This window comes from Cimex lectularius, unplaced genomic scaffold, assembly GCF_000648675.2.
Source record: "Cimex lectularius strain Harlan isolate CLEC.00 unplaced genomic scaffold, Clec_2.1 scaffold312, whole genome shotgun sequence".
Classification (NCBI taxonomy): Eukaryota; Metazoa; Arthropoda; class Insecta; order Hemiptera; family Cimicidae; genus Cimex; species Cimex lectularius.
Window position 1 is genome coordinate 14,715 of NW_019392856.1, and position 15,443 is coordinate 30,157.

General features: G+C 32.6%; 1 protein-coding gene across 2 annotated transcripts; it reads left to right on the top strand.

The window, feature by feature from the left end:
- Nucleotides 1–75: 75 nt before the first annotated feature.
- LOC106661717 (protein CREBRF homolog) lies at nucleotides 76–14,460 on the top strand. Of its 2 annotated transcripts, XM_014385266.2 has the most exons (12): nucleotides 76–723; nucleotides 4,148–4,517; nucleotides 5,565–5,784; nucleotides 5,854–6,061; nucleotides 6,128–6,354; nucleotides 6,423–6,518; nucleotides 6,715–6,925; nucleotides 6,999–7,175; nucleotides 8,077–8,150; nucleotides 10,368–10,487; nucleotides 10,566–10,659; nucleotides 14,035–14,460. In XM_014385266.2, exons 2-12 carry the CDS (start codon nucleotides 4,164–4,166, stop codon nucleotides 14,084–14,086), a joined length of 1,833 nt encoding a protein of 610 aa, XP_014240752.1. In that variant the 5' UTR covers nucleotides 76–723; nucleotides 4,148–4,163; the 3' UTR covers nucleotides 14,087–14,460. The 2 variants fall into 2 exon arrangements, with proteins under 2 accessions (XP_014240752.1, XP_014240755.1); XM_014385269.2 differs by lacking the exon at nucleotides 14,035–14,460 and having other exon boundaries at nucleotides 77–723; nucleotides 10,566–11,526.
- Nucleotides 14,461–15,443: the final 983 nt, after the last annotated feature.

The following is a 15,443-nucleotide window of genomic DNA, read 5'->3' on the forward strand; positions in this document are numbered from 1 at the left end:
TAATTTCTATAGGAGCTGGTAAGGTAGGCGAACGGATCAACCTATACATAAATGAAAAAAAGGTATTTTAGGGGAAATTTTTAAGGGTGTACATTTAAACGTGAAGTGACGTCATTTGTTTTCGGACAGATAGGAAAATAACTTCCTTATTATTGGTGCGGATAAGTCAGCCTTACCTTATATTTTCTAATAAAAAGGGTTTTTCCCCTGAAATAATCGCCTATTCGCGACGACCCTCAAGTGCCCAGGCTCGCGTTTTCACCCGTACCAGTCCGACAACTCGCGAAAATCGTGTAAAATTGTGGAAAATTCCGACTTTTTTTCGATTCCCCCCCCTCGGGACGACTTGTTTTTATCCCTCCCCCCACGGGCTCCGTACGGACTCGGATTTAAACGATGTTTCTTATCGATTCGGGTCAAATACTGGGATCCAGCGTCCGAAAATCTAGGCTCTGGCCTTTTTAAAACAAATCGAAAAATATTCAAGAAAGGAAAAGCCGTCGGGCAGTGTCAACACCCGTACGAGTCGTTATCGATAAAAGGAGAAGCCCTCGTCCACGTGAGTCGACAAAAGTGCTCTTTTCCAATGGAATTCAGTTCAAACCCCCTGCCAGACGATAACGTGTAAAATAAATACTATTCGTTATTTTTCTTCAAAAGAAAAGTGATTTGTGATCAGATACAGAGTGGTGGTTTCAGTATAAGCATCTTTTTTTTTACTAGGTAAGTCATATTATTGAACCTTTTCCTCTATACATAAATAAAATAAAAGGAAGTTGCGACATAAGACAACAGTCAAAAAAATGTATCAAGTAAACAAGTTATTTACATAAATGCACATAAATTTGAACGCGTATCGATAATACTGATCTCTTTTGGAAATAAATACAGTAAACATGGTGAAAAATGCATTTAATTTTCAAGGTAAGTGAATCTCAAGGTCGTTGTTGTTTACCAGAGGTTCAAGGACTCGACGTTATTTTCGCTTTTTTTTCTTTCCCCTTTTCTTTTTTTTCGCATTGTTTTCTAATGCAATCAATGGTGGAAAATCTTGTCGGGTTTTCCCTCGGATCGATTTTATCCAACGTGCTCTAGACCGTCATGAGTTGACTCTTTTTTTTTATATCGTTCTGACCTAAATTTCCTTGGCAGTCAGCTGCTATTTTCGCAACATAAACAAAAACAAGCCTTTACGTCGGTTCTTGCGTGTGATTTTTTTTCTTTTTTTTGTTTTCCAGCCACACATAGTTGAATAATATTTTCTTATACGGACGCGCGGATTTGTTTACGCCCCTTTGTTTTGTTTATTGGTTACTCAAAGAAAGTATCGAACCGTGGTTAAAATCTGAAATACGGGCACGTTGCCGATGACAGCCGTACACGGATTTAATCGACAGATTATTCAATTACAAACCGGATTAACGTTAATTTATGTTTTTTATTACTTTAAACTATTTATATTTTTACTAATTTTACCCTCTGAAGTATTAAAAACAACAAAAGTCAAGTCGTATCATTTTAAAATTATATTTGGAACCCTTTAATGACCGTAATAACCTTTAAATCTGTTATCAGTAAATCCTTTGTACTATCATTAAAATGAACCAATTCAATTTAATTGTTTAAATTTATCTATGAAGGTTGTTTATGTAAAAAACGAAAACAATATTTATTATAAATGTAAATTACAAAACAATCTTGAATCAAATCTTTGTATAAAATTTTTAAAAAATCTCATTGGGAATTGTCAATATTATTTTTAATCATCAAAACTGACATTGAGGAAATAATTAAATGTAATTGAGATAGATTACATATAATTGAGATATACTGCTGTATTTGTTCTGATTAAGCATTGGCATTTTCGTTTCTCCCTTGTCATTAGTTCTACTCTACATTGTCGAGAAAAAGTGATAATTTAAAAGGTCAGTTTGTCTAAATGTATAAACAAATTTAATATCTTCTTAATGACAAAAGATTATATTTATTACAAATATTTTTTCTGTGTAGCTTGGTCGTTCCTTTCATTATGGTTTACTGGGACATATGTGCTTTTAACCTTTTCGCATTTTACAAACTTAAAAAACCAAATGAAGTAAGATTCTATCATTCAGGGTGTGTAATATACTGCGCCCTTTGAGTAATTAGTAAGTAGTAAGTAATATTTATTGCGCTGGTCTGTACTATAAGGCATAGTGGCGAGTCCTAGTTCATGAAGAGACTTGATTGTTGCCCGGTTTCAGTGGCTAAATTTCTTCTATGGTTGCACTGTACATCCCGTAACACTTTCTACTGTGGGCAAATGTGGCATATAGTTTGTTGGTATCTTCTCTGCTTCTTTGGATAATCTGCACATGCTGTGTTGTGTTATACCAATCTTCTTTTTCTTCCTGTTCTGCCGCTTGAAGGTACAGAGCCCTTCATCTGTGTGAGGGTTGATTTTCCAGGTAACAGCTGCTTCGTGGCTTGAGCTTGAGGAGATAGTCTTCCTTCTTTTTCTTCTATGGAGCGAATCTGCAAATATGCATTAATTTAATACTTACTTTTATTAATTGTAATACTATTAATTGGAACGAGTAAGTATCTGGAAACCTCCAGATTCACTCCATCATCAGAGCTGTGCTTAATGGAATAACTACTCTCTGAGGTCGCCCGGTATCAGAGAGGCTCCGTTCAAGTCATTCTTTAACAAGGTAACGACAAGTGTTTCCCAGGGTTCACTGCTAGGAAGCAGGGTTTGTTTTTTTAAACCCTAACCTAATGAAACATGTCTTGACAATCCAAAACTAGGATAGGCAGACCAAAAAGTGGTTAGAAATGAAGTCATCATCTCGCAGATTTTAAATGAATTAAAGAAATATCACACTTCAACATGCTTTTACAGCTGTCTTGGAATATGTAGGTCGATTCCAATAAACCTGGTCTTTCTAGTTGTCAAATTATGGAATGTCAGCATCTTAGGTTGTGCGCTTGACAAGAACACGGAAATTTTCACTGACGATGGAGAAATGGTGGAATGCATATGGCAGGCCAGAACAGCAAGATTATACAGATTGAAATGACAATAATAGCCAAATTTCAAAATAGTTTTGATAACTGTGAATCGTAATCAGAAATGGTTTTTCGGCTATATAAGTTGGCGAAAAGCTCAGTAGACAAAACTTGTAGGATAAACAGGCTAAAAATATATAAAATGCTACCCACTTTATTTAGGAATTTTAAATATTGTTTATTTAAACTTACTGGAACGTAACAACCTCCAGACGTGACCACCGTGTTCGGCCCTTTGGTGCTAAAAATGTAATAAAGAAAAGAATGTGGCAGCGTCGGTGGGCCGGATCAGCTGAGAAGCTCTCACGTATCAAGAGCAGTGTCGATAGATTGGCTCTCGTAGGATAAGACTCATAGTACAGGGATCATCCACACTCGATTAAGAATAGGCCTTGCGTGGTTGACCCACAGACAAAGCTATGTGTCCAGCATGGAGAGAAAGGTTGCTCGATGTGTCCCACTTAATTAAACGGAGCCATTCTAAGAACTAGCTTCATAGGAATGCCACCCAGTATGAAAAAGTGCTTGAGTATGAAAATGAGTTTTTGGATCTTCTGTTCTAATTCTCGGAGGAAACAGGATTTATTGTATATAGTACTGATAGTCTTGTATCCACTAATGAGTGTTAAAGGTGATTGTATTTATTGGTGTGAATGTGAATATGGCAGGGCCAATTGAGTACCCCCATCTACCCTCAATTAGGGTAATTGTATGTGTGTAAAGGGTGATAGAGGAATGTCGAGTACTCCACCTCTCTAACTGAGTAAATGGTATGTAAATAGGAAAGCATGTACTTGAGAGTGAGTGTTAGGGTGACTGATTATGTTGGAAGCTGAAATGATCTAGATGTTGATATCCCCTAGAACTCAACCTCAGCAGCTTAACGGATAAGATCCAGGCTGCCAATACCCGGGGTAGATGATTCTTGAGTCCCATCGGTGTATTGTAAATTACAAAAGCTTGAATTGCTGGTGGACTTTGAGAAGTGATCAGTAAAGGGAGTGCAAAGTTGAGCTTATATAAATCAGTAAATTAAAAGTTTGCTAATGAAAATTTAAAATTATCTTATTAATTTTTATTTTTATTTTTTTTCCAGAATGATATAAACACAGATGTTGCCAGTAAGCGGTAACTGGAACGTGAATCGAATCCGATTGAACGAAACCGACAAAATAATGTCAGATCCGATGTACTCAGGCGATTTGTTTCTTGACGGTCTAACGATCAAGTCGGAGCCGATGTCCATCGACACCCTGGTCTGCCCAACGAACACTTCAGCGAGTGTTCCCATTCCGTCGAGGCGGATGGTTGATTTTACTGATTTGAGAGATGGCTTTGATTTCAATGAGATATCACCTTGTAGCAGCTCTCTGCAAGACACGAATCTAACCGGCTCCAGCCTTTATTCAACATCGGTCTGGAGCCCGAAATCAGATGTGAAAATGGAAGACGATGATATTTTTCAGGTAATTGTTTCTAAAATCTAAGTTAGTTTTTATAATAATCCATACTTGCTTAGTGGTAAAAATTAACCATATTAATTGTTCGAATTAATTATTCTTTTTATCTAAGGTTTTTGGTTAAGATGAAAAACTGTGTCAGGATTGGGATTCGAATCCACGACCTTCAGCTCAATACGATGTTTCTCAAACCATTCTTGGTCATGATAGCTCAAGTGGATGGAGCAGCGGATTGAGCCAAAGGTCATGGGTTTGAATCCCGCTCATGACACTATTTTTTCATCTCAACCAAAAACCTTAGATAAAAAGAATAATTAATTTTATAATAATGTTTATTGACATGTTGACTCTTGGATCATGTTGGAAGGTGAGATCCTTTAGACGTGTCTTAGAACGTAACGTGTGTTAGAAGTGTCTAAATTTTATTTAATTTTCTCCCCCTCTGCCATTTATGTTAGAAGATTTTAGTTTTTCTTTTTTACTTTTTTAAGTTATAGTCACACAACGGAACAATGGTTAAGGTATAGAAAAAGGTTTTCTAAGAAAATCTTATCATAAGAGAAAGATTGGAAATTGACATTGAAATCACCGGATATAATTCTATTTAAATAAAAAGAGATACTTGTATAGGGTAAATTTGAAAACTGAGTAGAATAGAACATTAGGACGGCTATTTACAGCATATACATTTTTATTTAGATATTTTTTCTCTTTCTGTGATAAATATTTAAATTCTCTTATTTTTTAACTATTAATTATGAATAATAGTTAAAGAGTTCTCAAGAATCCTAGAGTTTTACCATAAATCATTGCTTTCATCTACCTTGTATAAATTTGATTTGGTGCATAACCTATTCAGGGTAAATTTAAATTCAATTTGCAGCAGATATATAAATAGTTTCTAAGTAAAAGTTATCAAATAAATCAAATTTATATACATTAAAGTATTAAAACATGAGGACTAATTTTGTCTTGATAGTCCACAGTTTAAATGTAATAAAACTTTTGTAAGAGTTTTATTATAATTTCTTTATTCACTTCTTTTATTTTAAGGTTGACAAAGCTGATCTTATCCAAGGTCCTACACTTGCGGAACTGAATGCAAACGACGAGACCCTTTTGGATGATTTAAGCTTTGACGATATACTCCTCCCAGAGGAGAGTTTGTGTTATATACAAGTACCTAACTCATTATCGAAAATCTATACCAACACACAAGTTCAGCAGAGTTCGACGCCGATCGCGATGTCATTTCCACCGGACGGCGGTACAAGTAAATAAATGATAGATTTCATTTGACAAAGACAAAAAAATCCAAAACTCATAACTGGCTCTTTCCCAGGTGGTTTTTATAGGGATTTTACACCTCTTCTAAACAGGCAGAAGGAGGAGCTTTCTCCAAGGAGCCAACATTCTTCTACATCTTCTTTACTCCAATCTGCAACACCACCTCCTCAGACTGAAGCAGTCAGCCCTATACCACCTAACAAACAGCACCCTAAAACAATTCAAGACCTCTTGAAAAACTCCTTGTCTCCCTCACCACAACCGTAAATATCATTATACCAAAATAATAAAATTATATATAACCATCATTTTTCAATGTGTGATTTCAGAGTTTTAGGACAGTCTGTTCCTGGCAGGTATAACGCTTCACTTTCTGGGGCGAGCAGCGGTGGCAGTTCATCTGGTGGTGCTCCAAAACGGCCACACGTTTCGAGGCTTTCTTCATCTGCTCCGACACACTCTGGGCTTGAAATTTGGCAGAGACGGGAGCCGAGACAACACCTTCTTTCTACCGGCTCTCTAGCAGAAGCGACATCAACATCATCTATTTCGACTGGTATTGCTATTTAGACATATTGACATAAACAGTGTATTTATTAATTTTCTTTCATTTATTCCCTTTAGCTGGAATTCTTAGTCCTGACAGTCACGATTTTTCATTAGATGAGTGTTTCGATTCAGAAGACGACAGTGATCACGAAGACGATTATTCTTCTGATGGTATATATTAAAATTATATTTTATTTAACCCTTTTGATTTATGTACTATAAAATTTCAAATTTTTCTCTCCTCTGTGGACGTTTCTGTTTGAATAAAGTTTTCTGTAAAAAGATGAAATAATAATTTGAATAATCTACTAAGCATCATCATCCACAGTCCTTATTTTGCATTTTTTAAATTACAAATCAATTACAGCTCAGTCTGATAGCGATGGGGAAGGTGGTAGTACTAGTTCAGGGAAAGCGGCTAAAAAAGAAAGGTTCTTTTGGCAGTACAATGTACAGGCAAAAGGCCCCAAGGGTCAGAGGCTAGTTTTGAAAACAAAACAAGAGGATCCTCACCATCTCAATGAGGTCACAGATCCAGTATTCAGCCCTCAATGTTCAGTTCAAGGAATAAAACATAGGTACGATTTATATATTTTACCTTTACGGCAGGCAAAACAAACTGTTTTGTATTTATATTTTTAATTTGATTAGTGGAAAAGCGAGGAAAGGAGATGGGAATGATTTAACACCCAACCCGAGGAAACTTCAGGTCATTGGTAAAGAATTGGACAAGCTGAACAAGATCATCAATGATATGACCCCTGTAAGCGAACTTCCGTTTAGTGCAAGACCTAAAACAAGAAAAGAGAAAAACAAACTCGCTTCAAGGTACTTAACCATTAATGAATGATTATTTAAAGATCATGAGATGCGGTGTGTGTGATAGGTTAGAAAAACAGTTTATCTTGCCAACATTTCAATCTTTATCGAGATCATCTTCAGGGCCTGGGATGTATAAACATTGTTTCATTTATACAAATACGTATAAGATATTAATATGAATTAATACAATGTTGTGCAAAATATAGAACTTTCAGGTTTAATCAAAGTATTTGTACTCACTCAAAGTGGGTGCTTTCTGTATAATTGTGTCACTGTTGTTTCATGTTGAGAGTGCTAGTGATATATTAGATAGGTGAGAAATAAATACAATATCTCCTTTCTCTCATAATTAATTTTTGATTAATATAGATGAGGTATTAATCCTAAATGCGTAACCAGGCCCGAACGACAAACTATTACTTTTTTTTTCTACTGTCAGCCCTTTCACCTCAAAGAAGCTGACTGTTAATAGAAAAATGGATTTTAATCCCTACCTCCTTCCCATTCCTTCACAATCAAACATATATAAACAAAAAATTATAAAATCTCACTAACACTCTCAACACGACACACAATAGTAACACAACTACACAGACAGAAACCACACTTTGAGTGAGTACAAATACTTTGATTAAACATAAAAGTTATGTATTTTTTACAACATTGTACAAATTCATGTTAATATCTTACATGTATTTGGATAATTGAAGCAATGTTTTTAAAACCCAGGCCCTGAGAACGATCTCAATAAAGATTAAAACATTGACAAGATAAAGAAAATGTTTTTCTAACCTACATCACACTAGACTGCACCTCATGGTTTTTAAAAATTAATACTTACTACTTAATACTTCTATTACAATTTTTTTTTCTAAAATGATGTTGACTGATTTTTTAAAAATTTTAGGGCTTGCCGTTTAAAAAAGAAAGCTCAACATGAAGCCAATAAAATCAAACTGTGCGGCCTTGAATGTGAACACAGTAAGTAATTTATAAACTATGTTAAATTCAGTAAAACCTCTGTTATCTGTTGTAATGGCAAGGAGGGTCTATAGAAAATTGAAAACTCCAGATAATGGAATTTATTTCTTTATTTAAATGCATTAATTAAAAGCTAAATTAAGAACACACGTGTACATATATTACTTTTATTAATGTGTGTCTAATAGAAAACTTGTTTGATTATAAATTAAAAAAAAAATAAAAGTAAAATATTTTCAAAAGTTCAAATCAAAAAAAGGTCTTTATAGTAATGTTGACAAAGCGATACTGAACTCTGAACCTGAAGGCCTGTGACAATTCCAAAAATCGGGGTTTTCCAGAAGAGGTGCATCTGGAATGATATCCGTAAATGGAGAAGAGTTTAGTGCATCTAATGTATTCAATGTAAATAATAGACTGGCCATAGTTTCATAGGACAAGACAAAAGACGGTGTCCTTCAAATCAGAAGTGACTTGGTTACACAAAATATATACCTGCATACATTTTAGTATATGTTTACAAAGATCTGGGGCCCGGATAATTGGATTTCACCATAAATGAACCCTGGTTAATGGAAATTTTACAGTAGAAAATAAGTGCTCTCTTAAAATTAACCAGTAGAAACCGGCTAGTCCGTACTTGTACTAGCTAAAAAATTAGTAATGTAGAAGTGTAAGCAAAAAACACCCCTGATTAATTATGAACTGAATATATAGACATGTGATGATGCATCATGTGACATGGATGATAAGCTGGCAAAAGGCATTAGGGTTGTTCGCCAAAATGTTTGGAATTTACCAAACCAACTGTCAGGACACACAACATGTATATGTTAGCGAGTCATTTGTAGTGTATTGAATTGAAATATGAGGCATTGAGTGGATACAAATTGTATTTTAACATGATTAACATAAAACAGACAACTGAATGGTAGATGACATTTATTTCAACTAATAATACAATTCATTGATGATTAACAATACTTTTGTTAAGCTCACTGAATTTGGCAGGAGCAATTGATAAAGACATAAGTTGGCATCCTTGGCTGTTGCTTTGAGATGTGTATGTATGGCACTGAGGATAAACAGTGTACAGACTTCAACTTTTATATTCACCAGGAATTGGTTTCCAACATTACGTTTTCTCAAGACTGAATTGCCACACAGACTGATGGTATCGACGATGATTTTTCTGCAGCTTATGAAGCTTTGTAGGTTTCTGTAGATTGCAGAACCACTGGCTACAAAATTTCACACCAGCAGCAGTGTGAACAAGGTTGCCAGAAGTCTATGACATTGAATGGTGATAATTTCTGGTTTTTCTTAGTTTGAAGCCATTGAGCTGCCCAGTGTTCACACAATCCATCCAAGTTTCGTTAACTGCCATGGATTCAGAATGTTTGCTGCCATTTTATCTCCTGCAGGAGACACCAAAATTTCAGCTGATCTGCTGCATATGAATGGTCTGCAACACATCCATTTGAGTGACATTGATATCCATCGCTCAGTCATCTTCAGCAGATGTATGAACAGCAGCAGTAAGGAGACTCGCATCTTTTGTCATATCCTGAGCAGGGTGCCAGCTTTGCAATGTTCTTTAAAGAATCTTGCTCGCTTGGCATTAAATGTTGGGTTGACTGTGTGCGACTGCTTTCATGCATGATTTATAGTTCCATTTATGCATGATCTGAAGCTGCCTTATTAAAGTTCTATAGGTCACATTTAGAGCTACATGGAATGGAAACGAGCTAAGTGCCAGTCTTGGCCAATCAATGTTGTGCATTCTCACCGTTTTGAGCACATGATGCGAATTAAAGGGCGAATTAAAACTAAATTAATTATAAGTGAGCTGTTGATATAAGCAAAAAAAATAGCACTACACTTACGTTTCTGTTACTGATATTTAGGTAGATGATGTAGATAATTTTATTACAGTGCAACTTTCTGTTCAGGTACCTATATATGTTTCAATGTGATTTTAATGACATTTCACATTTAAAAATAAATCACCTCGCAGACCTCAAGAGAAAATCACACAAAAGTGAAAGTGCAAAAAAATCTGCAGAGTGCCACAATAACTATTAATACCATTTAAACTTAACTGGAAAATACAAAAACCCTTTTTTCAATTTAGTGAGACTACACTGTATTTAATATAAATATAATTGTGATTTTTGTATTTTCTTGTGATTTACCCTTCTCTTTTTATGTTTTCAGAGAGGTTGATGAACGGTATTAGTCAAATGAAAAATTTGTTAATATCGAGAACTTCTGAAAACCCACCTGACTCTGCTGAAGTAAAAGCTGCGACTGAGAAGATAATCAAATCTGCTACAAGTCAGTTTTTATACAATCAAAATAGCGAGAAAGTATATCCTTTTTTATTTGGTGATTGATTTTAATTTGTTTTAGCAGAAGTGAAAATTGCTGGTCAAACAACCGAATTTGTCAACAAAGTGCTTGACAAAGTTAAACAAGGTGTGTCACACGGAGGCCTCGACGATATGGTGTAAGTCTCCCTTAAAGTCGAAGAAATGTTTCTATTTATACCTCGTATTACCATTTTAAATTCTAGTTATTTAAAGACCTTATTTTTTGCCAGTTGATTAGAATAACATTTATCTAATTGATAGTAGTCTTTAGATTTGCACTTAGGTTTTAATTTACTTTTCTTTGTTGCCCAGTCAGAAATATGTGTTAATTATTGCTTATTGTTTTAGATATAATTATTTTTGTGCCAGATTTGTTTATTATATGTATGATAATTTTTTCTCGAGTTATGGCCAAGATTTTGTTGTTTTTTGCCCCACTTTGGCTATTATTAAGTAAGACCAAAATTATCAATATAAATGATGTTTGTATGTGTTTGTTAACTTACTAGTGTTTTGCATGTTAACAAATATATTTAATGTTCATCGACTCACTTAACATAAATAGACACGTCATTAAGTAGATGTGCTTCCGACAATATGTTTGAAGATGTAATCTATTATGCTGTATTTAGTTGTGGTCCGTCGAATCATAATTTCAACGACCAAATAATATTTATTTTTACTAATTTCTCATTGAATTAATTGATATCGGGCTGTGCCCAACCGTCCGGACATTTTATTTCTCCTAAGAAAATTTCCAGAAAACTAATTATTTTCTCAGGACAAGATAAGGATGGTGGTAAGAGGGCCTATATTCTTAATTTTCAGTTTCTCCTGAGTTTAGATGTTTTTTTTTCTGTTTTAACCAAAATACCTTCTTAGATTTTTATTAGTACTTAAATTTTATGCCAACAGTTGGAAAGATTTAAAAACCATAAAATAGTAGTCTACTGTAAATTTTTCCTTTTTTAATAACCTAAATAATTGGTAAACATTTTCTCGCTCAAAAGATACAAGTCGATGTACACTGCCTTAGAAAGAGATGCCGTGCCTTTTAGCATTCCCCTCCCCCTAATAAACAAAATATAATGACATACCTTTTACATTTGGCTTAAAATTGACTCCAGAAATATTTGTCATTACATAGATCGATTTATTTTATTTTGATGTAAAAAAATAATAATTTTTTGTTACCAGTTTAATATCTCTCGATACTTTTGGATATGTATAATAATACAAATTAATGAATTTGTATTACAGAAATTTACAGTGGACAATAGTCTGATTTTTTTTTTTTTTTTTTTTTTCATCAAACAAGTTTCAGTTCCTAGTATTTAGATAAACAGAGTTAAATGTTGCAAACATTGTACAAACAAAGAAGTCAAAGTAATTATTAATATCATAGATTTACAGATTAATTTTTAATGACTAAAAATAAAATAAAAAGTTATATATATATGATAATGAAAAAAAGAAATGCCGTTATGACATGACTTCATTAATTTATTTTAATAAGAAATATTTTTATATACATATATATTATATAATCTATCCTTGAAATTATATATAATTATGTCTGGTTATATCAACATCCTAAAGTTCATAGTTTTCTATTGAGTATGCATTAGCCATATTGAAACAGAGCTTGGCGTAATTACTAAAAAAAATTCATATATTTAATTTTATTAAAATTTGTGCTTTAATCAAGTGCTCAATTAGCAATTAGCTTTGATAGATTAATAATTATTTTTATTATAAATTGTTTTGTCTAAGTAAATTGTAATCCTGTCACCTTATAAAGTTCTAAAGAAAAGAAACAATTCAAGCTTTTGTTTCAATATCAGTTGCAAAATTTTTTTTGTACAACTACCTCAGTACAGTTTTTTCTTTTATTATTTATAAAACAAGTGTTACCAATAAACCAAAACAAAATTTTCAGACTTTTTTTCTACAGCAAGCAAAATTGGATTTTTTTAGTTTAACTTCTTTAAAAAAAAAGTTATATAACACATAAAACTCATTAGCACATATTAAGTCTTCATTCCAAATGAACGGAAAATAATTGATATTGGCTTAAATTTTTTATTTATTATGTTTATTTGAGGTGGGTAACAATTATTATTTTTATAAATAAACGACCTATATGCTTCATTCAAACAAAAATTTTAAAGAAAAAGTGCCTTTCAAGTAAGCCAGAACAAAAGGAAGTATGTGATTTTGTTTGTTTAATCTTGTTTTGTTTTTGTTTTTTTATTAATATTGACATTAATTTTTATCCCCAGGTTTTTTTTTAAATATCGAATATATATATAATTTGTTGACATATCTTTATACAGCACCAAATGTTTACAAATTTATATCGTAGATATATTCAAATATGAGTAAAAGTTGGAATGTTTAATAATAAGTTGTATAATACATTGCAGAGAAATCCCTTCGCTAATAAAACACATATGTTATTTTTACATGCCTTTTGTTTTTTTTTATTTTTATAAAGATTTTACAAAAAAAATATTTAAAAAAAATAGTTAACAATGGAGATGTAGTTGGGAGTATATAATTGCTGTGGCACTACTTTTTTTTAATATTTGTATTCTACTGTAAATGTATAACTGCATAATATATTTCCATATTTTATTTGTTTACATTAAATTACATTATTTATGTAATTTAAAAAAAAAATATATTGAAGAATAAAAACCTCAACCAATGTTATTTTCCCAAAACTTTCCATTTGTTTATATACTTATGTAATACCCTGTAATGTTCTATTTATATGTATAATATATTTCAAATGTAAACATTTCGTATATAGTTGTGATATTTATGTGATTATAAAGTTAACTATTCAAACAATGTTATATATACATTTTAATGTTATAGTTTTTAAGGTTATTTTAAAAGAAAAGAAGGATTATTAGTGAGGAAGAAGACGTGATTTCTAACTTGTGGTAAAATTGTTGAGCAAAGACATGTCTCTAATTTACAACTTGATATTACACAAAATAAAATTAAGATTTATCTCGTTTCACTTTGTGAAAATAATTACTTATTAGTAGAGATTTATTTTTTAAAAACATTCATTAAAATATATTCAAAAACAAAACAATAATAGTTCTACCTTTATATGACAAATTATTTTATTTTTGTAAATTGATTTGATGCTTTAAATATTCCAACTTTCAAATTTAATGTTTGCTCTCAAACACGTGTACTGAGTTTTGTAATTATTGATACGTCAATATGGCAAGCTGGTTGTAAATTTGACTGTGTTGTTATAATTAGTTAAGAGAGAGTGATTTTTTTTGGAAAGGCAGTGGTTTTTTTTTTTTTATATAGCTTTGTACATATTATTTTTATGGTTTATTGAAAAAAGAGAGGAGGGATAATCCATTTTTAATATATAAGGATCATTTTGACAGTTAAGTTTGTTCAATTTTATTTTTTATGTCATTTTCATAATGATTGCGATGTAAAAAGTCCAAAAACTAAAGTCTAGATCTTTTTTACAGTATGGGGAAAAGAGCTATCAGTATGTGTTCAGCTTGTGATATTAATTTATAGGGTGGTAAAGACGAAAGTGAAGAAAAAAATTTAAAAAAGGAAAAAAAGAAGAAAATCGTTAATTTCATCATGTTGTTCCATTTGGACTTTAAACAAACTGTACATAAGATCATTATTTTGAATAATTACCCATTCTATTTACCACGATTTAAGTCTACAATATTGCATATCAAAATTTATGTTATATTATTAAGCAAAAAACAATATTGGAAAGCTTCTTTAACAATTTATGAAGGAAGTCTTTTATTTGAAGAGTCTGTGAATGCTTGTGATGGCCTTGTCTTTAAAAACTGTTTTTTTCTTTTCTTTTTTTAATTATTATACTTGTAAAAGAAAATTATTGTTTGTTAACATGTAATAAACATTTGTGTCAAATATATTTCTTTACAAACCAGTCCTGCATTAATTTACATAACATCCCATTGTTTAAAAAACAACCTTTTTATCCATGATGAACTTATTGACATTGTTCAGTTTACCTTTTCTTGCTGGTCTATATTTCGCTCATATGGGTTTTGGCTTCACATCAGCTTCAGCACAAACATAAACCCGGTGAGAATAAAGACCCAGTTTAGTGATCAGTGTGGATCTACCTTGGAAAAGTTTACTGCTATTCTTAAAGCTTTATGTTGGACAAATTTAAGCTTATAATTAGCACATACAGTATGCTCAGGAGGGCCTAATAAATGATTCATAAATGAGGTTTTGTTTTTTTGTATTTGTGGTCTGGGGAAATAGCATCTTTTTTCGACAATGGGGAAACGCTTGTTCATCGCTGTTGAGTGGCTAAAAATTTTCTTGACACGGAAGTCCAAATTGCTAGCTTTGAAAATTTCTTTGCAAGATTGTTTCATATTTTGTTAAATTGCAAAAGATGGATTCTTTAAGAGAGGTCTACTTAATACCTTTCTAATGTAAACACAAGTAAATAATTACTGTGGAACTTGTTACAATTAAAATTAAAATGAGGCCAACAACATTCTAACTAATTCACCTTAAACTAAGGCCATCCAGGTGAAGGCAGCTGGAACCATAAGGGAAATAATATAGGACACTCGAAAATTTTACATTTATTGAGTAAGGTCAACAACCAACTACTGGGTGTAAGCGATAAAAAGGTGAAAACACCTTTAGGGAAAAAATACTTTCAGGTAGTCACTCCCTGTGACTATAACTATAGGTCTGATGATGACCATCGTAGTCTAGATTGCTACACCGATGGCTCACTCATTAAGGATAAGGGAAGTGGTGCTGGAATACACATACCTAAATTAGGGATCAGCATCTCCTATCCTCTTGGTAATAACACCTCGGTCTTTCAGGCAGAGGTCTGGGCCATTAATGTCTGCTGTAGAAC